A 24,149-nucleotide genomic window follows, 5' to 3' on the forward strand; every position below is an offset into this window, starting at 1 on the left:
TCATCACCAGTTTATGTATTTGACAAAAGCTCAACTTCTTATATCTCTTCTTTCTTTCTAGTCCCTGTGTTCCCAAGAGAATTATATTATTGACAAAAGGTGAGGGAATTTTTAACATTCATTTGTTAACTCTCTGATTGATGCTAATAAAAATAAAAATGTCTCATTAAAATGCCAACAGAATCCAAGACGAGGATGCTAGTAGTACCCAGCAGAGGCGTCAGATATTTAGGTATTGAAAGCATGTTTTCATGCAGTATTAAAAACTCAAAGCATTTTTTCTCTATTCTTTCCCCTTTTGTCCTATTAGCTTTTCAAAGTTTTCTTTCTAAATTACAGAGTTAATAAAGATGCTTCAGGGAGATCAACAAATAGCCATCAAAGCAGCACTGAGAATGAACTGAAGTATTCTGAACCACGACCCTGGAGCAGTACAGATTCAGACAGTTCCCTCCGAAACTTCAAGCCTGCTGTTACCAAAGCCAGCAGCTTCAGTGGAATCTCGGTCCTGACAAGAGGTGATAGTTCTGGGAGCAGCAAAAGCATAGGCAGGCTTTCAAAAACAGGTATAAATATTTGTCTAGAACTGTGCAGTCATAACATTCGTTTCCCTATTGCTGCCTTAGCTCTTTATTTATCAGATGGCTTCTGTAGTTATCCTAACATCTAAAATTCCTACCAGCAGTGCATTGAGCAGCTCCACAGTACTTCAGAGGTAATGGGTGTATTGACATTAGGATTCATTCTCTGCTCAAGAGAGATTTACAAACATCAGTTAAAGTAAAAATCCTCTCTTGTGACATAAACTTAATCAAGTTAGTTCAGTGAAATGTCATCTGTTGTTTGAGTCCCCAGAGGTGGTTGGAAATTCTCCATTGCTTATTTATAATTAGAAGGCCTGGTTTCTTACCTAGGATTATTTAACATTGGTTGCATTTTCAGCTAATACTATCAGTTATTGATTGTATTTTTCATGATAAAGTCCTTCATTTGCCATTCAAAGAATCAGTAAAATTGCTGAGAAGTTTCTGAGGATTTTTCAAGAAAAATAATGTGATGTAATTATTCTGAATGAGTGAAAATTTTAGTAACATCCTCATTCTTCTAGTTTCTTTGCTTTTATGGTACCTTACATTTAGGCTCATACATTTTCTCTTCACCTTTACTAACTGGGTTTAATACTAAAGACCCTCACATCTCTCTTAGGATCCTTGCAGATCTTTATTTGTATTCCAAAATTAGCTTTAAAAGTTAGCAGAAATGGCTATCTTTAGCCTATCTGGGTTATCGTAGACATATGGTATTGTACAGGTAACATGGGAGAGATTTAGAGGTGGCCAAGTATTTTTTTATTAATCCTTGTCTATAATCATTGCTTTAAATTAAGGCTTATGAATTGCACTCGTCACCCTTTCTTATTATAATGTGCATATTAAAAATATCTTAGTGTATATCATAGAATATTGCTAAAGATAGGTAAATTTTGTTAATATAAGAAATATGTATATGCACAAGATATGCATTTATTTGGGAAACAAGTCATCATAACAATAACTATGAGAAGATCATTTAGGAACACTGCTGAATTAAAACATTTTAAGATCGTGTCCTATTTATAATCTATATTCTCTTCAGAGATGAACCATTATTTAACTCTTAATGGGAAAAATTATTTTTGGTAGAGTTTTTATCAGGGGTCATTTGGCAAAACTTAAAATAGAAGAAGGCAGTCTGTATAAGTGTATCATATTTGTTTATTTCATTCATTAAAGAGTAATTCTCCATCGCAGAGTCAACTCTTACTTAAAACCTAGTTAACCATATACAGTTTAAAAATCTTTTTCTTTCTTTGATTGTCTTATTATCCAGTTTTAGCCATTTTACTGAAAGTCAGTAACATTTTCAGTCTCTGGGTGATAGAAAACGAAATAGATTGCAAGGATAAAAACAGCTAAAAATAAACTATCACATTTATTAAGTTTAGCAAGAAATAAATTTTAAAATTAATGCTAATATGAATACTCGGAATATTTTTCATGCTGTCTTTGTCCCTTGATATGATAAACAATTAAATGTTGACTCTATAGGAAGATGCTATGATTCTGAGCTTAAAATGGAATTCTGCAATGAAACTTCCCAATTGTGGCTCTTGATAGAGAATTTATCATTTTTGTTATCTCCTATACTACTCTTAATCTTTCTGTGTTCTTATAGATAAGGGGTTTCTGGTATAAGAGATTTGGGGCATTTGGCTGTGCTATGTTCTTTTTCCTGGGGAAAATTATAATCTGTGTATTCCTAAGTGTTAATCTAAAAGGTAAAATGTACATAAGTTTGTGCTTTGGGGAATGTGGGTAATGTGCTTTTTGTGGCTGTCTGTGGCTGTTGTTATTATAATCTTGCTTAAGTTGCATGCTTTGGCTATGACTTCTCTGACAACTTATGTGATCAGTTTGCTGTATTAAACTTGTTGATGATGGGGAGGGGAAGCAAAATTATATAGTAAATCAAAAATAGCCATTGCTTTTATGTGGTAACTGCATGTTATGTAATGTGGATTTTATTGTTACATATTTAAAGCCTTCGTTTTTATATGAGGTTTAAAAAATCCATATTTTTCATTACTCCTCCCTAGGTTCTGAGTCTTCTGGTAGTGTAGGGTCATCTACGGGCTCTCTTTCTCACATCCAGCAGCCTCTTCCAGGTACAGCTCTCAGCCAGTCTTCTCATGGCGCACCTGTCGTCTATCCAACTGTCAGCACTCATAGCTCTCTTTCCTTTGATGGTGGCCTAAATGGGCAAGTCGCATCTCCTAGTACTAGCTTCTTTTTGCTTCCCTTGGAAGCGGCAGGCATACCACCTGGCAGTATTCTGATCAACCCACAAACAGGTTGGTATCGAGAAAAAGGTGTTTATTTCAGTTGAGATATCAGGAGTTACTGAAAAATAAAAACTGTATTAAATGTATTATTTGTATATGTGTTGTCAATTTTTTATTTTTCATGAGTAATTAGCATTTTCCCTAGAACTTTAATAAAACATTTCTGCTAGAAAATGTTACAAGATATATTTATATCAGGAAGTATTTTTCTCTTTGTGACATCCAGACATCACCTTTTAGGCTAACCATAATTGAAAAATGGTTCATTTCTTAGAAATGAGACAATGACCATTGAAAGAGCTTTATTTGATTTAAAAAAGTAAAACTTATCCTGGGGAAAATAGTATGCATTTCATGAGGAAGGAGAAAGTAAGCAGCTCTTATTCATTATAGAATGAAGGAGAAAGAACATATAAGTTATTGTCCTTCTGAATATAGTAATTGTTTTCTCCTAAGGAAAAGGTAAGGCACATTTTATTATTAGAAAAAGGAAATAGGTAGTCCTTATGAATTAATATTGAAGACACATATTCTTTGCAGTTAGGTAATAATTCTCATCTTTTCAGCATGTATTATGTATCATGTACTGTGTTAGGTGCTTGAAACACATTACTTATCATCATTACAATCTTGGTAGGTGAAGTCCCCATTTACGTGTAAGGAAACTAAACTTCAGAGAGATTAAGAAACTGCAGTCATAATACATTTCATTATGCATGTCGTATGGGCAAATATAGAAAACATCTTTTAAAAGATCACATGAAGTCTGGTCTCTATTCAAAATGTTATGGCACAGGGGCGCCTGGGTGGCGCAGTCGGTTAAGCCTCCGACTTCAGCCAGGTCACGATCTCGCGGTCCGTGAGTTCGAGCCCCGCGTCAGGCTCTGGGCTGATGGCTCGGAGCCTGGAGCCTGTTTCCGATTCTGTGACTCCCTCTCTCTCTGCCCCTCCCCCGTTCATGCTCTGTCTCTCTCTGTCCCAAAAATAAATAAACGTTGAAAAAAAAAAATTAAAAAAAAAAAAAAAAACAAAATGTTATGGCACAGTAATTTTGTGAAAATGAGAACAATCTTATAAATCATTTGATAACCTTTCTTAGAAATTCGTACACTTAACTCATGTGGTCACATCAGCACGGCAGTAGTTGGGCAAGATAGGTACAGGCGAGAGTGTCTCTGTGTGCTCCTGAACCTTTTCTTTTGTTTGTTGTAGAGAAGACTATGGCTTGGAACTCATTACCTTCAGATTTCTTTGCATCTGTTTTTTAAGATAAAGTATTGGAACATTTGTTTCTATTAGAAGAAATGAATAACTATTCAGAAATTCCATTTTTGCTTAATAACCATTATCTTCTTCTCCTTGAGATTTATTATATTACTAAACTTCTTGTTTTTCTGGAGCAGGATATAAGATGACTTAATATACTATTTACTATTACTTTTCATTCAAAACATTTTAATGATTTTTCAATGATATGAAAGATTCTACTGAATAGGAAATTATAGAATGAGCAACAGATCAACCTGTAATTGAATTGTATTCGTAATTTTAAATGAGTCCAAAAGTGATCTCTTTGCTTTTTGAGAACAGCATTACAACACATCCAACGTTTTCAAACGGCCCTTAAGTTACTTTTAAGCATGCTTCCAATCATATCTTCTCTACCATTTTTGTTCAAAATTACATAACACTCAACAAATACCCAGCATTACTTGTTTTCATATAACTAAATTATCAAGAAACTTAATGAAAATTATTTGAATTTGAAGGACTTTTCCCACTTGGTATCAGTGGAACAATGTATTCTTCTCTCCCCACAATTATTTTATTATGTCATAAGTTTCAGAAAGCAAATAGGGGGTTTTACCATGGAAGAAAGGATATTATTAAGATAATTTTTAACAATTGTTCAGTCAGATTTCTCTTAACTTCTCTATTCTTCCCATTCTAAATGGGTATCATAGTATATTTCACATAGTCCCTTTTTTTCTGTTCTTTTTTTTTAAAATAATATAGTGTATAGTGTAAGGAAAAATACTAATCTGTGTATCTGTTTACCTCTGCTCTGAAAAAAAAAATTCTGGAAGAAGGGTATCCAAATTGTTAACTACAAGATTATGGGGGGATTTATTTTCTTTCGATCCCTATTTATTGGTTATTTTCCCACAATAAAAATATTTTCATAATAAGAAAAAGTTGTTCAGAATGTATGTGTAGAAAAGAGTAAAATTCATTTACTTAGGCACTTCAGATATTCCCCCAGTAATTAGTAAGCAATAACAATAAGCCTCTAAATCAATATTAAAGGTTTTTTTCATACCTGTGAATCAAGCTCACTAGAATTAAAAAATTATTTTACAAAATTCTTCAGAGTTCACAACTTACAACTTTAGAAGTTATAAAATAAGGACTCTGCCATCAAGTCCATGATTTGAAATTTGAAGCTGGCAAGCATTTTTAATTTTCATCCAGTGTTAATTTCACTAATTAAGCATATGCATTGTGGTCTATAAATTAGCTCTTTCTCACTACGTAATAGAGGCTAATTAATAACGTTCCAGTATCCCAAAGTCAAGAATTTTTTCTTAAAACTGAAATCGTTAAAGCACTACAGGACCACAGTCCTATCACTGAATCCCTTGAGCAAGATATTCAGAATTCAGAGTTTTTTGAAAAATGCTGTGTATTGTAAAATAACTCGAGGAGGTTTTAGAGCAGCACCTACATAGTAAAACACTGCAGCAGAATTTTCAAGTATTTACTCTGTGAGAAACTTAACAGAAGACCATGGGGGAAGGGAAGGGGAAATAATAGTTACAAACAGGGAGGGAGGTAAACTACAAGAAACTTAAATACAGAGAACAAACTGGCGGGAGAGGGAAAATAGGTGACAGACATTGAGGAGGGCACTTGTTGGGATGAGCACTGGGTGTTGTATGTAAGCCAGTTTGACAATAAATTATATTTTTAAAAAATGAAAAAAAAATTTACCCTAAGTGAGAAAAATAAAGACTATTAAAATAGGCTCAGGTAAGGTCACACTTTGTTTCCTCTGCTAAGAAAATCTTTTGGTCTTCAGAAACTTGGCTTTGAGATTTTGAGTAAGGATTATAGACCTGTGTTACAGATTGTTCATAGAAATGACCTATGTTCGGTCTCAATTGTAAATGGTTTTTTTCCCTCCTCTTATAATTTTTCAGGTCAGCCCTTCATAAACCCAGATGGAAGTCCAGTTGTGTATAATCCTCCTATGACTCAACAACCTGTTAGAACCCAAGTGCCTGGACCTCCACAGCCACCTCTGCCACCCCCACCACCTCAACAACAAGCAGCTAATCACATTTTCTCACAGGTGCACATATCCATGATTACATAATGCTAAGCTCACCTTCCTTTATATATTTGGGTTTAAACTCACTAATTATAATTATAATTGGTCTAGCCCAAGTATCTCTTAATATTTAATATTAATTTAATATTTAATATTTTATTAAATATTATATTAATTTAATATTTAATATTTTATTAAATATTAAATTAATTTAATATTTAATATTCTGCACCAGTGATGTCCCGCTCCGTTTGTAGGAAGAGAGGTTAACTTCACAGGATTTTCAGCTAATAAATACAGAATATATATTGGAAAGAAGGAAATTTCATATCTCATGAGCCTATGTGGTGAGTATGTTCTCCGTATTCTACAACAGCAAGAGATGGACAAAAGGAATAAAAAGAAAACTAAGATTATCCCAGTGAGCTAATAAGTAAGTTGCTCTAAGGTTCAACAGATCAAGAAGATAGAAGAAACTTAAGTTGCTCAAGTTCGGCAAGGTACTTTGCATCCCACCTATTCTACGAAAGAGGGAGGCAAAAATATTCTGAATTAGAATTCACAGAAGCACTCTTAATAGTATCTTGAATTTGTAGAAATGTTTAAAGTTTGTACATACACTTTCACATTCTGGCTGTTCCCATATAGATGTATTATTCATCCTTGGGGAACTTGATTATCCCAGTGTAAACTCAGTTACTTTTGTTCTTTTAAAGGTTGTATAACATATCAAAGACAGCTTGTACAGTTAGTTACACCTCTTTTTCTCCATAAGACTATCTAAATATTCCACTGGTGAGAACTTGTAGAATACTTTCTTATGAAAGAAGTATGGAGATAAACTTGAACTAGGGAAATTTCATTAATTTTATTGGCAAGTTATATAGTTTGTGTAGTGCAAGGGTAAAGAATATATGAGCAGTGGTAATGTCATCAAATACTTTCAAAGTTTTGCAAATAATTGTGCCTCTGGCAATTAAGACTCCTAATATTGGGCAAGGTAGTTTATATAAAGTAGGATTTCTAGGTTTTTGATGTGCTTTTGAGACATACAAATCTGTGGGGGCGCCTGGGTGGCTCAGTCGGTTGGGCGACCGACTTCGGCTCAGGTCATGATCTCACAGTCCGTGAGTTCGAGCCCTGCATCGGGCTCTGTGCTGACAGCTCAGAGCCTGGAGCCTGTTTCAGATTCTGTGTCTCCCTCTCTCTCTCACCCTCCCCTGTTCATGCTCTCTGTCTCAAAAATAAATAAACGTAAAAAAAAAAACTTTTTTAAAAACCAAACATACAAATGTGTGAAGAGGAAGTTGCCTAAAAACTGTTTCCAAAGACTCCCATATCCACTTCCCAACCCCATTTGATTAAAAATGCACAGGTACACATTGGAGTACATAAAATGCCCTCCCTGGCCTTCTCTGCCTTGCCTTCATTCAGTTAGGTCCTGAAGTATTTCTCTTTCTTCTTGTTGTCAGTTGCCTATGCCTTGCTACGTATTTCACCAGGAGCTTTATAAGACTGATTTTCATTTCATTCAGTGGAAATAGTATTTGTCTGGTGGCTTCAAAAAAGTCTAAGGATTCATCTATGATTATATATTTCAGATTATTATCTCTTAGAAATAATTTTGTATGATTTAGATATGAGACTATCCTAAATAAAGGTGTAGATAGCTTAGTTTAGAAATAGAGCCTAGGGGCACCTGGGTGGCTCAGTTGGTTGAGGGTCTGACTTTGGCTCATGTCAGTGATCTCATGGTTTGTGAGTTCAAGCCACACATCGGGCTCTCTGCTGTCAGCAAGGAACCCGCTACAGATCCTGTCCCCCCTCCCTGCCCTCCCACCTCATTTGCTCTCTTTCTCTCAAAAAAAAATAAACATTTTAAAAAAGGAATAGAGCTTTAATGGACTATAATTTGAAATCTCAGGATATGCATCAAACTTTGTGGTTGATTGTCCTGGTGTTGCTTCAGGTGTTTCAGGTAATTCATCATCAGATACCAAAATAGAGAATTGATGAACAAATGATATTCAGTAACTACTTTCTTTCTGCACTGAGATAATCCATCCATGAAGTTTCAAATAACCAAACAAAATAATAGTATGATTTCCAAAGCCTTCAGATGGGCTGCATTTCTCAAAACCAGTCACTTTTAAGTGGATATTGTTTTGCAGCCATTTGCAATTTAAGTAGGAAAAGGAAGAGCTAAGGCTTTTCCTTTTCTAAGTGGTGTCAGAATTTCACTTTGAACAACGAGTCTTCCCGCCCACATTTGTCTCATTACCACTTGACACTCTCGGAGACATTAATTCATACCACTGGTGCTCATCGGACTCCTCTTTCTTTTATCTTACAGCCGACTAAAGCTTTTGTTTCATCTGACACTTACATAGTAGGTCAAGATGTCTGGAAGAAAGTTATGTCTTAATGGTTGTCTGACTTAATAACACATTGAATAGCCTGTGCTTGGAAGTTCTAAAACCACTGCACCTCATTTAGTGTGATATGTGCTGTCATCTGCTAGGAAGCTTGCTAATTTCTAGTCAAGAGGTTAGTGAGGAACCAGTGGCTCTATAGATCCTTCAGTGTTTACCTTGTTTAGTACTTTTGCTTTAGTTCTAGATTTTTTGTGAGATTCTATTTTTTTCATTTTTTAGAAACTATTGTGTTGATTTTGTGGGGGGAGTGTAACTCACCATACACGTCTGAGTTGTCATAAGACTTTCCCCTTATTTAGATTATTTCCTTAGGAAGCTTATTCAGTTCGCTTATTTTGCATTTTCAAAGTATTCTTTTAGGAAATACTGTCCAGAGATTCATATGTATACATTTTAAGCAAAAGTGAGAGTTTTCGTTAGATAAAATGACCTGGGTTCCTCCAGTGCTTGCTTACATGGCTGTCTACAGGTCACTTATCTTACTCTGACTGTCACCTATATAACATGGATTATGAGAGTCTTTAAGCCAGTATGTGTATTACCCTTTTGTAATAAACTATCTAATATAAATATAAGACTGGGAAACTAAGTCAGATGCCACTGTTAGCCTACAGATGGCCAGCTGTACTCCTTAAGCTTTAAAATGATTAAAACATTGTTCATTTTCTATAATGTCTGTTTTTGAGTGTCCCTGGGAAACATAAAACTTATCCTTTTTTTTCTGAAATGCAGAAGTATATCCTTAGTGAAAAAATTTCAGGTCACTAGTTTTTCAGCTCCACATGGCATCTACTCTCTCAACCAAAATTTGTAGTTTCAAGACACATGTGTTTATCTTCCTTGTGTAAAAGAGATGAGTTTATGTGTGTACATGTGCCTGTATGTATGTGTGTGCTGTTCTTTAGGCTGTTACTCTTAGTGGCACCCACAACGTATTGTACTTTAAAAACTGCTAAAGTTAAAAAAGTAAATAAATTTTTTAAAGTGAAAATTGTTAGAATTCAGGCCCTATGGTCCCAAAAGAGTATTTAATCATGCCTTATCAGATAGTAATTGGCATAGATACTATGTTAAGTTTTCATTGTCTGATAATGAATGAAGTTTTTCTTTTATTTAGTTTTATAATGCTAAATAGAACAGCCCCTCCATCAAACCAGGAAGTAAGAATGAGTGGTTTTGTTTTTACTGACTTAACCTAGGGGTTTGGGTTAGATAATAGGATTTGAAATGTCTAAATTACCTGTTTCTATGAATCTAATAAATATTTTTATGAAAACAAATTATATATTAAAACATAGGTATGTTTTTTAAATTTTTACTGTGTAGAGTTTCTTCATTTAGCATTGTTTTTGTTGTTTCCTATTATCGTTGTTTAAGATCACTTTATAAATATAGTTTAAGCTGTTGTCAAAAAAGTGTAACTTTCCATTTTATGCAATTCTTGTAACATTTTATTCTGACATTAACATTGTTTGCCAACCTGTTATTCCTTAGCCTGTTCGTCCTCTGCAGTCCTCTTCACAGCCTGTTCAGTACTCTACAGCCCCTTACCCATCCCCGCTCCTGCCAGTCTCACCCACCCAGCAATACTCCGTGGTACTATATCTCTATTCACCTCCTGCATTGTTTCTGTGGGTGGATGTGTGATGGATGCTCATGAATGTGATTAATGTGATATGATCTTTTGTGACTATTTAAAGTCCTAGACACATATACTGAAAAAGTGTTTCTAACTTGTATTAGAAATAATTTACTGTCTACTGTACAATATTTGTTATATTGACTTATTACAGTGATTATATAAATCCCAATTTTTTCCTGCTTTTCCACAATGAAATTATTTTCAGGTTGACAATTCTAGTCCTAAGATGGTTTAGCTACTTTTCTCCTTGAGATCAGTGCGATCTGTGCAATCTTGGAGTGGCAGCCTTCATCTGGGTTTAAGGCTTTCTGTTCTTTCCCCAGTACATAGGTCCCGTAGACTTATCCCAGTTATTAGGGTGAATTGGAGCTTATGATTACATAAGACATTCTTCTAAGTATATTCCCAAGAAGATCTCTAGATATTTAATCTGTGACTGTAATGAATGGTACCTTCTTCAATCCAAAGTATGCCCTAAATTCTACCTCTCAGAGTTTACAAGCACCAGGGCCATGTGTTCTCTCTGTGACCTTCTATAGTTACTAACTATATGAGACAACAATGTAAAAGTTGGAATGGAATTCCTGCCTAGGGCGTAACACGAAATGAGTATTCAATAAATGTTACTTCCCTTCCCTTAAAATGAGTCTCCCTAAACAGCCTAATAGACTTTTCCCAGTGGTGCTGTTATTTTTTTAATATATGGCATCATATTTTGACACTACTTTTTAGGTTAAATTATAAGCTGTGTCTTAAAATCACTTGACATTTTGTAGAAACATTTTCTTATATTGAGAGTGTTTTTGCGTTGAGCTGGGGGCAACCTTATTTACCAGCATTGGCTGTGAATGATTTTCAAAAATCACTTCCAATCTGAAAAAATAAAATTTTGCCAACATTGAGAAGATCAAAAGTATCAATGAACATAACATAAAAGCCTCAAAAATGTTTTGAAAAATGGCAGATTGTTGGAATAAGAAAATGACTTTTTTTCAAGACGACTCTGATGGTGGTGTATAGTTAAAATATGTGGCCAGATTACTGTGTAATTACAACTAATAGGTATATTTTAGTACATTTTTCCCTTTTGAAAGTATTCATTGAATTAGGCTAATAATGCTAGAGTGTGTCAGAGCAAGCATAAAACCATGTATTTCCAGTCATTAAATCAGGTACCCCTTTTCAGTTCCCTGTCTTTTCCATAGCTGTAATGTACTTTGCAAAAACCAGCAGACTAGAAATTGCAGATGTGTCGACTTTGATCTGACAACTCAGTTGCCACAATTTTTTTTAAGTAACTTTTTCCAAAATTCTCCTCTTAACAAAATGTGGTATATATTGTTGCCAATCTCTGGCTCTTTGGGAGCAAGGGGATGCCATTTTAACCCCATTTTTGTCATTTCAATGATATTATCTAGACTAGTCAGAACTGGTCCTTAGGCTGTTGAGTGAGAGAAAACATTTGTCAGATGGCATGTACATTATAAACCTCTCTTGGCTGGACATGATTGCCTGCTCACCAAGTAGCAAAAGCAATAGGAAACTCATCTCGATTACATTTGTCAACATCTGACTTTAGGAAGAGACTGAAAAACCCTAGAGAAGAATAGAATTTATGGCCAAATTATTTTTGAGAGATTAGAAGACTGGGGTGGATTTTATGCATTTTTTTTTTCATTTGTGCTAGTATATTCAACAGGTGTGATAAGATAAACAGAAGTGCCTAGAACCAGAATCTTGCCTTTTAGGAAAAGGGGTAGAATAATTAGTACTGTGCCTTGTTAGTTACCCAGTCCTTGAAGTCCTTTGAGAAGATGTTAATTATATAAGTATGTCCAGTTTTCACTTCACACATCCTTATGTGTCTTTAATCATCATTTAAATAAGTGTCTTTTCATTTTTTTGTGTGAAATGTTTTTACACCCTACTCTTCTGCATGCTTTGCAATCCATTAGATCTACTTTAAAAGTAATTTATTAATGACAGCATTATAATACTCCTACTTTCCTGCCTTAGAGTTCTAATTTTATTGAAGCTGTTCTATTAAATCAAATCTGTTATAGATACATGATACCCATACTACTGCAGTTCATCTTCAAATACATGAAGTTTTTTTTTTTTTTTTTAGAAGTTTGGTTTACGTGTGTACGGAAGGCTTACTGATTTCTGACTTTTCCCTTTTTTTTTTAGCAGGACAACCTTGGGTCTCAGTTTAGCCACATGAGTCTTGCCCGCCAGCCATCTGCAGATGGTTCTGACCCTCATGCCACCATGTTCCAGTCCACTGTTGTTCTTCAGTCCCCACAGCAGTCTGGTTATATCATGACGGCAGCCCCTCCACCACCACCGCCACCACCACCTCCTCCCCCTCCTCTGCCACCTGGGCAGCCAGTCCCTTCTGCTGGCTATGCTGCCTCTGGCCATCCTGTCAGCCAGCCTGTGCTTCAGCAGCAGGGATATATTCAGCAGCCCTCACCACAGGTACGTCACTTTCTCACCTTTTAACCTTAGAGAGCTTACTTTTTATTTCACATGGAGAGAATCTGTGAGAATGTGTATATAAACAAAGCTGGCCATCATCTTCCCTTCTCAGCCACATAACTAGTAGATACTTCAGTTGGATAAAGTATGTCACTTCTGAGTTTCCTTTTGACTGATAGATTTGTTTTAATTAGCTTACAAGAAACACAATAAGGTAGGTACACCATAAAAATAAACTGATGTGTTCAGGTCGGTTTAGGGAGAAGTAGCATCATAATACTATCAAAGCTTTCAATGCAGGAACATGTTATCTGTCTACATTTACATGAATATTCCCTAATTTTTCCCAACAGTATTTTGTAGTTTTAATTATACAAGTACTGCATATATTTTATTAAATATATCTCTAAGTATGTAATGTTTTTTAATGATATTTTAAAGGAGATTATTTTAAAATTTCATTTTCTGTTCATCATTTGCTAGTATGTAGAAATAAAGTTGATTTTTGTGCATTTATCTTAAATCCTGTGGACTTTCTAAATTTAATTATTCTAGTACTTTTTTACAGACTGCTTAGGATTTTCTATATTGAAGACCATTTCTACATATATTATCCTTTCCAATATATATGCCTTTTATTCCTCTTTCTTGCCTTATTGTATTGTCTATGAGCTCTGATGTTGAATATACACACAACATAACAGGGGGAAGTAAATTCCCTAGAATTCATTTATTAACTTAAGGCTAGGTTTTGAAAGTATATATTCTTCCTTGTTCCCAGTCTTAGGGGAAAGCATTCTGTCTTTTGTCATTAACTGTGATATTATCTGTGGGGTTTTTGCCCTCTATGAGGTTGAGGAAATTCTCTTAGTTTGTTGAGAGTTTTTACCATGAATTGAGTATTAAGTCTTATAAAATGTCTTTTTCTTTGTTGAAATGATCATGTGATTTTTTTCTCCACTTCACTCTCTTAATACAGTGAATTATTCTGACTGACTTCTGAATGTTAAGTTAACCTTTTATTTCAGGAACATACTCCCACTTGGTCATGATATAACATCTTTTTATATATCACTGGATTCATTCGACTTTTCTTATGGATTTTTGCATGAACGTTCATAATGGATATGGGTCTATGGTTTGCTTCTAATGTCTTTTTCAGGTTGTAGTATCAGGGTGGCACTGATACTGGCCTCAAAATGAATTAGATATTATTGCCTCCTTAATTTCCTAAAGCACTTTGTGTAGGACTCTTCTCTTCTTAAATGTTTGCTAGAATTCACTGATGCATCCCATCTGGATCTGGAGTTATTTTGTGGAGAAGATTCTAAAATTACAAATTCAGTTTTTTAGTAGATACAGAGCTAATCCAATTTTCTATTTCTTTTTGGACCAGATTTCATAGTTTGTATAATTTAATTGTATTGTCAAATTTATTGGCAAACAGTTGCTCATAATATCCACCTTATAATTTTAGTATCTTGAAGATCTTTAATGGTATCACCTATGTAATTCTTAATGTTGGTAATTTCATTCTTCTCTCTTCTTTGTGTCTTATTTACTTAAGAGATTTGTTAATTCCATAGATGTTTTTAGAAAACCAGTTTAGAGTTTCAGGGCACCTGGGTGGCTCAGTCAGTTAAGCGTTCTCTTGATTTCAGTTCAGGTCATGATCTCTCTCCAGCTCAGGCATGCATATTCATATTCTCTCTCTCTCTCTCTCTCTCTCTCTCTCTCTTTCTTTCTCTCTCCCCCTCCCCCTCTCCCCCTCCTCCTCTTCCTCTCTCCCTCCCTCCCCACCTTCCTTAAACAATTAAAAAAATTAAAAAACCAATTTAGGGTTTCATTAATTTTATTATCCATTTTCTGTTTGAGCTACTTCTGCCTTTACCATTATTTTCTTCCTTCCACGTATTTTGGGTTTATTTGCTCTTTTGTTTCTGGCTTTTTAAGGTGGAAGCATAGATCACTGATTATTGATTTGTTCTTCCTTTCTAAGTTTTATAATGTTACAAAATTTCCCTCTAAAGCACCATTTTAGCTGCAATTCATAAAACTGGATATGTTGTGTTTTTGTTATTTCATTCAAAATCTCTCTCTCTTTTTTGTATGTGACTTTTTTGACCCATGATTTGTCTAGAAGTGTGTTATTTAATGTCCAAATATTTGGGGCTTTCTAAATACCTTACTGTTTTGATTTCTGTTTTAATTTCATGTGGTCAGAGAACCTACTCTAAGATTTGTTTTGGAATCTCTTGAGTCTTTTTTTATTTCCCAGTATGTAGTCTTTTGGGGGCAAGATCCATGTGCACTTGAAAGCATTTGTATTCTATCATTTTAGTGTTTATGATTTTTTTGGTTTGTTTTGAGGTAAAGTTCACATAATATAAAATTAACTTTTTTTTTCAACGTTTATTTATTTTTGGGACAGAGAGAGACAGAGCATGAACGGGGGAGGGGCAGAGAGAGAGGGAGACACAGAATGGGAAACAGGCTCCAGGCTCTGAGCCATCAGCCCAGAGCCCGACGCGGGGCTCGAACTCACGGACCGTGAGATCTTGACCTGGCTGAAGTCGGACGCTTAACCGACTGCGCCACCCAGGCGCCCCTAAAATTAACTATTTTAAAGTGAACACTTCACTGACATTTAGTGCATATACAGTGTTTTGCAACTATCACCTCTCTCTAGTTCCAAAACATTTTTATTTTCATCACCCCAAAAGAAAACTCTGTATTCATTAAGCAGTTATTACCCATTTGCCCTATCCCCCAGCCCTTGGAACCACCAATCTGCGTTCTGTCTCTAAGGATTTACCTATTCTGGATACTTCATATTAATGGAATCATGCCATATTGTTACCTTTTGTGTCTGGCTTTTTTAACTTAACACAGTGTTTGAGGGTTAATCCATGTTGTAGCATATATCAGTACCTCATTCCTTCTTAGGTCTGGATAATATGCCATTGTTTGTATATACCACTGTTTGTTCATTTTTCAACCATTAATGGGTTTGGAATGTTTCTACCCTTTGCACATTGTGAATAGTGCTGTTATGAACATGGAGGTACGTGTATTTGTTCAAGTATCTGTTCTCATTTATTTGGGTATATACCTAGGAATAAAATTGCTGAATTATATGGTAATTCTGTGTTTAATTTTTTGAGGAATCACCAGGCTTTCTATGGTGTCATTTTATATTCCTATCTGCAGTGTATTGAGGTTCCAGTTTTTCCACATTTTGGCAGTAACACTTATTATTTACCTTTTTAAAAATTATTATTATCCTAGCCATCCTTTGGGTGTGAAATAGGTATCTCATTGTGGTTTTGACTTGTATTTCCCTAATGATTGGTTAATCATTTGTTCATATGCTTGTTGGCCATTATCTGTCTCCTTTGGAGAAATGTCTGTTGTAAGTCCTTTGCCATTTTTTTCAAGAGATTGTCTTTTTGTTGAGTTGTGAGAGTTCCTTATATATTCTGTATACTAGACCCTTACCAGGTGTGATTTGCAAAGATGTTCACCATTCTATAGTTGTCCTTTGACTTTTTGATAACATCCTTAATTAGTCATCAAAACTTTAATTTTAATGAAATCCACTTGATCCTTTTTTTTTTTTTTTTTTTTTTCATTTTACTGCTGATACTTTTAGTATCATATCTAAGAATCCATTGCCAAATCCAAGGTCATGAAGATTTTATCCCTGTTTTCTTTTAAGAGTTTCATGGTCTTGGGCACCTGAGTGGCTCAGTGGGTTTAGTGTCCGAGTTCAGCTCAGGCCATGATCTCACACTTTGTGAGTTTGAGTCCTGTGTCAGGCTTTCTGCTGTCGCTGTCAGAGCCTATCTTGGATCCTCTGTCCCCATCTCTGCCTCTCCCCTGCTCACACACACACTCTTTCTCTCTCTCTGTCTCTCAAAAATAAACATTAAAAAAAAAAAAAAGTTTTATGGTCTTTAGCTCCAATAGGTAGATCTTTTATCCATTAGAGTCAATTTTTGTGTATGATAATGAGGTGTAAGAGTCCCAATGTCATTCTTTTGTGTGTATTTATTTGTTCTGGTATCATTTATTGAAGACCCTATTCTTTTCCCATTGAATGGTGTTGGTACTCTGGTTTATTGGTATCAAATAAACTCTTACTTTTGCTATTCTGTGTTTCTACCTTTATGCCAGTACTGCACTATTTTATTACTATACCTTTGTGGTAAGTTTTAAAATCAGGAAATGTGAGTCCTCCATCTTTCTTCTTTCTTTCTTTCTTTCTTTCTTTCTTTCTTTCTTTTTTTTTTTTTTTTTTTAAAGAGACAGAAAGAGCAAGCGGGGGAGAGGCAGAGAGGGAGAGAAAGAACCCCAAGCAGGCTTCCTGCTGTCAACACGAAGCCGGATGCAGGGCCTGAATTCACAAACCGCTAGATCATGACCTGAGCCAAAACCGAGAGTTGGACATTTAACCAACTGAGCCACCCAGGCACCCCAACTTTGTCCTTTTTTAAGATTGCTGAGGCTACTGAGCTATGTGGCTTATTGTTCCATATAAATATGATGTTTGGCTTTTTCACTTCTGCAAAAGACACCATTGGAATTTTGATAGAGATTGCATTGAATCTGTGGATTGCTTTGGATATTATTGTAGCTTAATACTAAATCTTCCAATCTTAATGAACATGGGGTATCTTTTCATTAATTTAGCTTGTCTTAATCTCTTTCATTTTTTACTTTTTTTTTTTTTTTTTTGCATTTATTATTCTCTAAGTATCAGTTGAGTCAGTGTTGTTGGTTAGATTCTTTTAGATCTTTTGTCCAGTTCTGTCAATAAGTGATAGTGGTTGGGGTACCTGGGCAGCTCAGTCAGTTAAGTGTCTGACTTTGGCGCCCTGCATGGGGCTTTGTGCTGACAGCTCAGAGCCTGGAGCCTGCTTCAGATTCTGTGTGTGTCTCTCTCTCTGCCCTCCCCCACTCACATTCTGTCTGTGTCTCTGTCTCTCAAAAACAAATGAACATTAAAAAAAAATTTTTTTTTTAATTAAGTGATAGTGGATTGGTCTATGTCTCCCTTAAATTCTGCCAGTTTTGTATAGTGTTGGAACCTATAGTAAGCAATGAAATGTTTTTCTCTCTTAAAACCTATTTTATCTGACAAATCTAGTGACTTCAGCATTCTTTTGATGAGCATTTAAGTGGTATCTTTTTTTATCTTATTTGCACGCTCGGTATTTTTTTTTTAATTTTTTTAATGTTTATTTATTTTTGAGAGGCAGAGAGACTGAGCACAAGCAGGGGAGGAACAGAGAGAGATGGAGACACAGAATCCAAAGCAGGCTCCAGGCTCTGAGCTGTCAGCCCAGAGCCCAATCTGGGGCTCAAATTCATGAACTGTGAGATCATGACCTGAGCCGAAATGGGACGTTCAACTGACTGAGCCACCTAGGCACCCTTGAATGCTCAGTATTTAAAGTCTATCTTTTGCATATAGTGTATAGTTCATCTTTTCTGTCCTACCCAGTCTCATTGGAGTGTCTGGTCCTTTTATCTTTAGTATGTCTATTGACATGGCTAAATGCAGGGATACCACAATGCTATTTGTTTTCCATTTGTTTTATCTCTGTTTTATTCCTATATCCTTCCTTTCCTGCCTTTTGTATTATTTGAATTCTTTTAGTATTACATTTGATTTTTCCTTTGTCCTTTTTTTTCTTTTGCCTTAAACAATGTCTTTTTTTTAAGTTTATATACTTATTTTGAGAGAGAGAGAGAGCGCGCGCGCGCGTATGCATGCATGTTCACTCATAAAAGCAGGGTAGGGGCAGAAAGAGAGGGAGAATCCCAAGCAGGATCCACTCTCTTAGTACAGAGCCTGACACGGGCTCACACTCACAAAACCATGAGATCGTGACCTGAGCTGAAATCAAGAGTCAGGTGCTTAACCAACTGAGTCACCCAGGCACCCCAATGATATCCTTTTTAATTAAGGGGGAGAAAAGAATATACTGTTATTTATATACATACATATACTGAAAAGTATAATAATGGATTAAGATCTGAAATCAGGAAAACCTATTGTTTGCTGATACCTCCAGGAACAGTTAAGGGACCACATGTGTATTGTATCTAATGTTTCAGAATCAGAAGAATGTTACAGTAAATTTAGGAGATTCTTGGCTTATAACTGATATAGAAATTACGTACTCCAGCTGGTTTCCAGATGAAATGGGCATTCTTTAAGATGTCTACAGGTGTCTCTTTGAGAAGTATTCCAATTGGAAGAGCAGAACCTGAAAGAGCTTATGAAGCTACTAAAGTTAATTTACCACATATTTCTACATTACTGAATTAATTGTTTATTCCTTATTCCAAACTAGGTCAGATCAAGAGAAATGCACAACTAGTATAAAAAGCTCCAGAAGGAGGTGCATCTAGTTGGCTCAGTTGGTTAAGTGTCCACCTTTGGCTCAGGTTGTGATCTTATGGTTCATGGGTTCGAGCCGCCCATCAGGCTCTGTGCTGACAGCTCAGAGCCTGGAGCCTGCTTTGGATTCTGTGTCTCCCTCTCTCTCTCTCTGCCCCTTCCCTGTCTGCATGCACATGCTCTCTCTCTTTCTCTCTCTCCCAAAAATAAATAAAGATTAAAAAAAAATTTTTAAATAGCACCAGAAGTAAATATAATCAAGCTAGTCTTACTGTTTTTACCCCCAGCTTTATTAAGGTATAATTGACAAATAGGATTTGTATTGGCATTTTAATTTGCATTAGAAATATGAGAAAAATTAAAAAATGGAACCAGCACAACTGTGTATTAGTGTGGGAATAAACTGACTAATTTATACAATGATTGCAGTTCATACATCAAATTGGATGAGCTAGCAGTATATATGTTTCAACCAAGAGAAGTCTCAAAAAAGAATGTTAATTGCAAAATAATTTGCATGGAGTTGTATATAGTACAGTACTATAATGTAAATTTTTTAGATCCTCAACAATTTTCAGTATGGATAACAGATATACATATATAGTAGAGGTTCTAAAACATTTATAACAAAGATACACACCAACTATGGGATAATGGTTTTTCTGTTGAATATAGGACAAAAGAATGCTAGAGTAAGCCTTTACCTATTTTAATAGTGTTTCATTTTATAAAAGAGAGAGAGAAATCAGAAACAAATATGGCCAAAAAATTTAAACCTACTAAATGTAATTGCCAGGTATATTGGTAGGTGTCTTTTGTTATGTATCCTGTATGCTTGAAATTTTTAAAAATTTTTTCACATAAATGTAAAGCTAAGAAAATGTATTTTTGGGTAGTAATAGAATTATTACTCATTACATTCTGTTGTTCCTCAGAGAAAACATTTCTTTGCAAGTGAAACTGATTTTTCTTCCTCAACACTTATCCTAGATGCCAGCCTGTTACTGTGCTCCAGGCCACTATCACTCTGGTCAACCTCAGTATCGCCCAATCCCTTCTGTCCATTACAATTCACATCTAAACCAACCACTGCCACAGCCTGCACAGCAGACAGGTGAGTAATATTTCTGAGGCCATAATTTCTTAGCTATGGATATTGCTTTTTTCATTCTGCTTTATTTCAGTGTTACTATTAATGATGTTAACCACACTCCATCTATCAAGGGTCTCAGACATGGGCATATGAATATGCAAACCAGTGAGATTAAGAGTGGGTCACGTCAGGTTTATATGCTGTACACGTTAGGTTTATATGCTGACGTGTACAGAACCACAAACCATAATGTGAAGACTGTACCATGCCAAGCAAAGTGGTGAGCAGCTTCCTGTTACTCACTGCCATTGTAGTGAAGCCTCCTTTGCAGCCTGATAATCCACCTCTGTTAACAACAAAAGGCAGACACGGCAAGCTAAGATACCTCCTGAACAGCTAACTAGAAGCAAGAATCAGAGTGACCTAACTGTGAGAATCTAGCCTGGTGAAAATATTTTGATGTCTTGGACTCACTGTGCCTTTAAAAGGAATAATGTTCTAAAACATCTTTTTTGTGTTTTGTTTTTCAGTATGCCGGTTGTATAGTGAAAGGTATTTTTAAACCAAATGCAATCTAATACTAAGAATATCAAATATATTAAAACTGAAAAGATCCTTTTCCTTTTGCCCCTCTCAAATTTTCTTTAAGCTTTCTGTGAAAACAACTGTGACTTCAGTATAAAAAACTATCTTTACTGAATTCATTTCTTTCTGTGCTTCCCACCTAGATTTGTGATTCTGCCCCAGATGTGTAATAAGGTACTTTTTAGCCTTTCATCACTCTAGTGTAGAAGTGGTATGTTTCTTGGCATCTTTGAGACTGTATTAGCTGGTTGTCACTGTTGGAGGCTCTCAGGCTACATCAGCGTGACTCACTGAGGCCACATAACCCTCCGCTTAGGCAGTTTCTTGCTCTTGATATTATGTGCCACTCTTAAGGGGAGCCGCAGTTTTAGAAGAAGGACGCCTACACAGGGCAATCTGATGAGAAGTGTCTGTGCTTCTCCTCATTCATGCACTCTTCAGTGATCATTGTGACTCACCAACTTCCTTAACCAGATAGGATTGTTACTTATCATACCTGTGGGGGAGCTGCCAGGTTTTTAATCCTTTGCTCCTAGGGGTTGTCTCAGACTTAGTGTTAGGTCTTTCCTTTTTTGTTTTACTAACCCTGTATTGTATGTGTGACAAATGTTCTTCCGAAGGATGTTGAATGCAAGCATTGGTCATTTTAGCCAACTTCTGTCTTAATTATGACTCCGTTTAATTCAAGTTTTCCTGAAGTTTATAGTACAATCCACTTCAAATAATATAAACTAATACATGCCCTAATTTTGAAAGTCATCAAAAGTTATTCTTTATAGATGGGAGCATTCATCGTGACACCATTCATTCGTTAGTTTTAAATACATTGTTGTTCTAATGGAAATTATTTTGTGAGTTTTCCTGGGCTACAGTGACTAACTTTTCATATTGTTTCTCTTTTGATTCTTTTCTTCCAAAATTATAATACAGATTACAGCTAATGTCATAACAAAAAAGAAATTTACCTTCAGTCTCCGCATTCCATTATCTTGTGTGTGACTAATTCATTTCATACAGCCTATTAATGAGGCACGCAAAGATCCTTTACTCCATGTTTATATGAATTTACATGTTTCGTTCTTTTCCATGGCTAAATTTTTATTCCTCTCCATTGTCAAACTGCCTACAGAATTGAAACTTTTAATCACAGGTTGGACCAATGTGCTTTTACAAATGCATCTCAGGAAAAATATTCCCACTAAATGGAGAATAGCTGAATATGCCACTCCTCGCAATTGAGGGCCAAAATATCTATGTGACAGACAGTACGTGTTTTATAATCAGTGATATTTTCATTGTGGATTTTTCCTAATGCTAGTTAAGGTGAGAAGGAGGGAAACAGAGTACATCTGTATAGTACAGGCACAGAAAAACAGTTTTTGTGAACAGTTTTTAAATGTTGTGTTTGACTCTTAAAGTTACCATAATGTAACATGTTATAGAATCTGTTCTTCCAATTATTTTATGTACTATCATCTCAGTTTATACCTTAAGTTAGTTGAATATCATTCAGTTTGAAGAAAAAAAGAGAAATCCTCAAATCATCCTTATCTGAAAGGGAAGGAAATTTGTTCTGCTAATAAGTACAAGAGCAAATCCCTCTTTGAAGAAAAGTTCAGTAGTGCCAGTGGCAAGTATTGTGTTGGTAATTATAACCTTTTTGTGGAATTAGTAGGATTTGAACTACTAAAAAACTCAAAATCGAAAGATTTTTTTTGTAGTTAGTTAATGGTTATTTTTTGTTAAAGCTTACAGAAAAGTGTGCATGTATGTTTGTGTGTGTCCTAATAGAAAAGTAAAATGCATCGGGAAATGAACAAGGCAATTTTTTCTGTGTTTTTTTAACAAATTTATAGCATTTTATGTCTCAGTAATTAACATTTTTTTATATACACATTATACTTTCTGGATTTCATTCTTTTATTCTTTTCCTTATATTTCCCTATGTACATTTCACCATCCCAATCTGATTAAAATTAGAAATAATTTATTACATCTCTTACCTTTTTGTTTCTTGCCAAACAACATTTAGTCAAGCAGCATATTATTTTCTTGTATTACATAAAAGGGTAAAACTATTCAACCAAATAATGAAAACATTAATAAATTAGTAACAGTTTTTCTTCACTGGAGCACAATAAATAAGTAATTTTTAAATTAAATATTCATAAGCCAGGGGATATGGCAAGAAAAAATGTAAAACTTTCTGCTCTTTTCCCTTTTGGGGGCAGGAAGGTATCCTTGGGGAGATATCTCAAGGATAAAATGCTTTGGTCTTCCATCCACGGGAGTGCCAGAGGTCCACAATAGTTGTTAATCTCCTTAACAACAAACCTCCCATCTATTACGAGACTTGAATTGAAAATAGTACTATCATTATTGTTGGGGAATGAATATATATATATATATATCTTGTGTTATGAATCTGAAACTGTCACGGTCATTCAAAACAAGGTTAAGTCAACCCCAATCAGCAGAAGCAGAAGAAATTCTGGCTACATAAGGCATTTCAGACAGTGCATTGTATAGTATGAAAGAAAACAAAATAGGAATAAAATCCTGTTAGCCTCATTCATTTTTAACTGGTATTAGGTCTATCACTTAAAGCTTCTGGGTTTCATTTTACTTACTGGCAAAGTAAGGGAGTTTTGCTGTATTGTCTGTTGAAGCCTCTGTGAACTCTAAAATTCCATGATACTGTGTTTCTAGCTTATGTGAGTCATTTCTAGTTGAGGAAGGTGAAATATTGGAGGATTGGTTTGTAGTAGCTTAGTGACTTACTGTCAAAAACTGGAGTCACACAAGCAACTATTTCAAAAGAAATGGTTACTTGCCAGTTGTAATAATAAAGATTCATTATCTTAACTCTTTAAAGTTTACAGTTCGAGTACTGTAAAGTATACTGCATATAAGGAACTTGATATAAAGAAACTGTTCCTGCACATAGTAGTTACAGCAAAGATTTTGGGTTTATGGATCCCTGGCTGTTTTCTGTGTAGCTGCTTTCATTCTTATGACTCATTTGAAAAGTTTGCAGCTTTACCATATATGTTTAATATTTTGCAATAATTGGCCTTGTTCCTGAGCTGTTGGATTCGGGGCCGTAGCACTGTCTGAGAGGTTTACATTTCTCACAGTGAACCGGTCTCTTTTTCAGCTGCTTCCTGGCTTCTTTTTACTCAGGTTTCCACTGCTCTTTTCTTTTTTCTTTTTTTAATGCTGTATTAAGGTATTAATATTTGCTTATATTTTCCATTATGCCTTTTAATCATGCATCATACTTAGAAATAGG

The 24,149-nt window shown here is 35.2% G+C and overlaps 1 protein-coding gene across 13 annotated transcripts in view; it reads left to right on the forward strand.

The window, feature by feature from the left end:
- R3HDM1 (R3H domain containing 1) overlaps positions 1-24,149 on the forward strand; it is a 129,684-nt gene that overhangs the window by 35,509 nt on the left and 70,026 nt on the right. For 4 of the 13 annotated variants that reach the window (XM_086718465.1, XM_086718464.1, XM_086718469.1 and 1 more), the window contains 8 exons: positions 62-99; positions 182-232; positions 340-566; positions 2,636-2,890; positions 6,082-6,233; positions 10,142-10,243; positions 12,480-12,770; positions 20,170-20,293. In XM_086718465.1, the coding sequence (XP_086574591.1) occupies positions 62-99; positions 182-232; positions 340-566; positions 2,636-2,890; positions 6,082-6,233; positions 10,142-10,243; positions 12,480-12,770; positions 20,170-20,293 (1,240 nt within the window). The remainder of the gene's footprint in view (positions 1-61; positions 100-181; positions 233-339; positions 567-2,635; positions 2,891-6,081; positions 6,234-10,141; positions 10,244-12,479; positions 12,771-20,169; positions 20,294-24,149) is intronic. The other 9 variants (XM_086718466.1, XM_086718470.1, XM_086718471.1 and 6 more) reach the window with 9 other exon arrangements.

Source organism: Puma concolor, chromosome C1 (genome assembly GCF_028749965.1).
Source record: "Puma concolor isolate L17-30 chromosome C1, mPumCon1.1.hap2, whole genome shotgun sequence".
Taxonomy (NCBI): domain Eukaryota; kingdom Metazoa; phylum Chordata; class Mammalia; order Carnivora; family Felidae; genus Puma; species Puma concolor.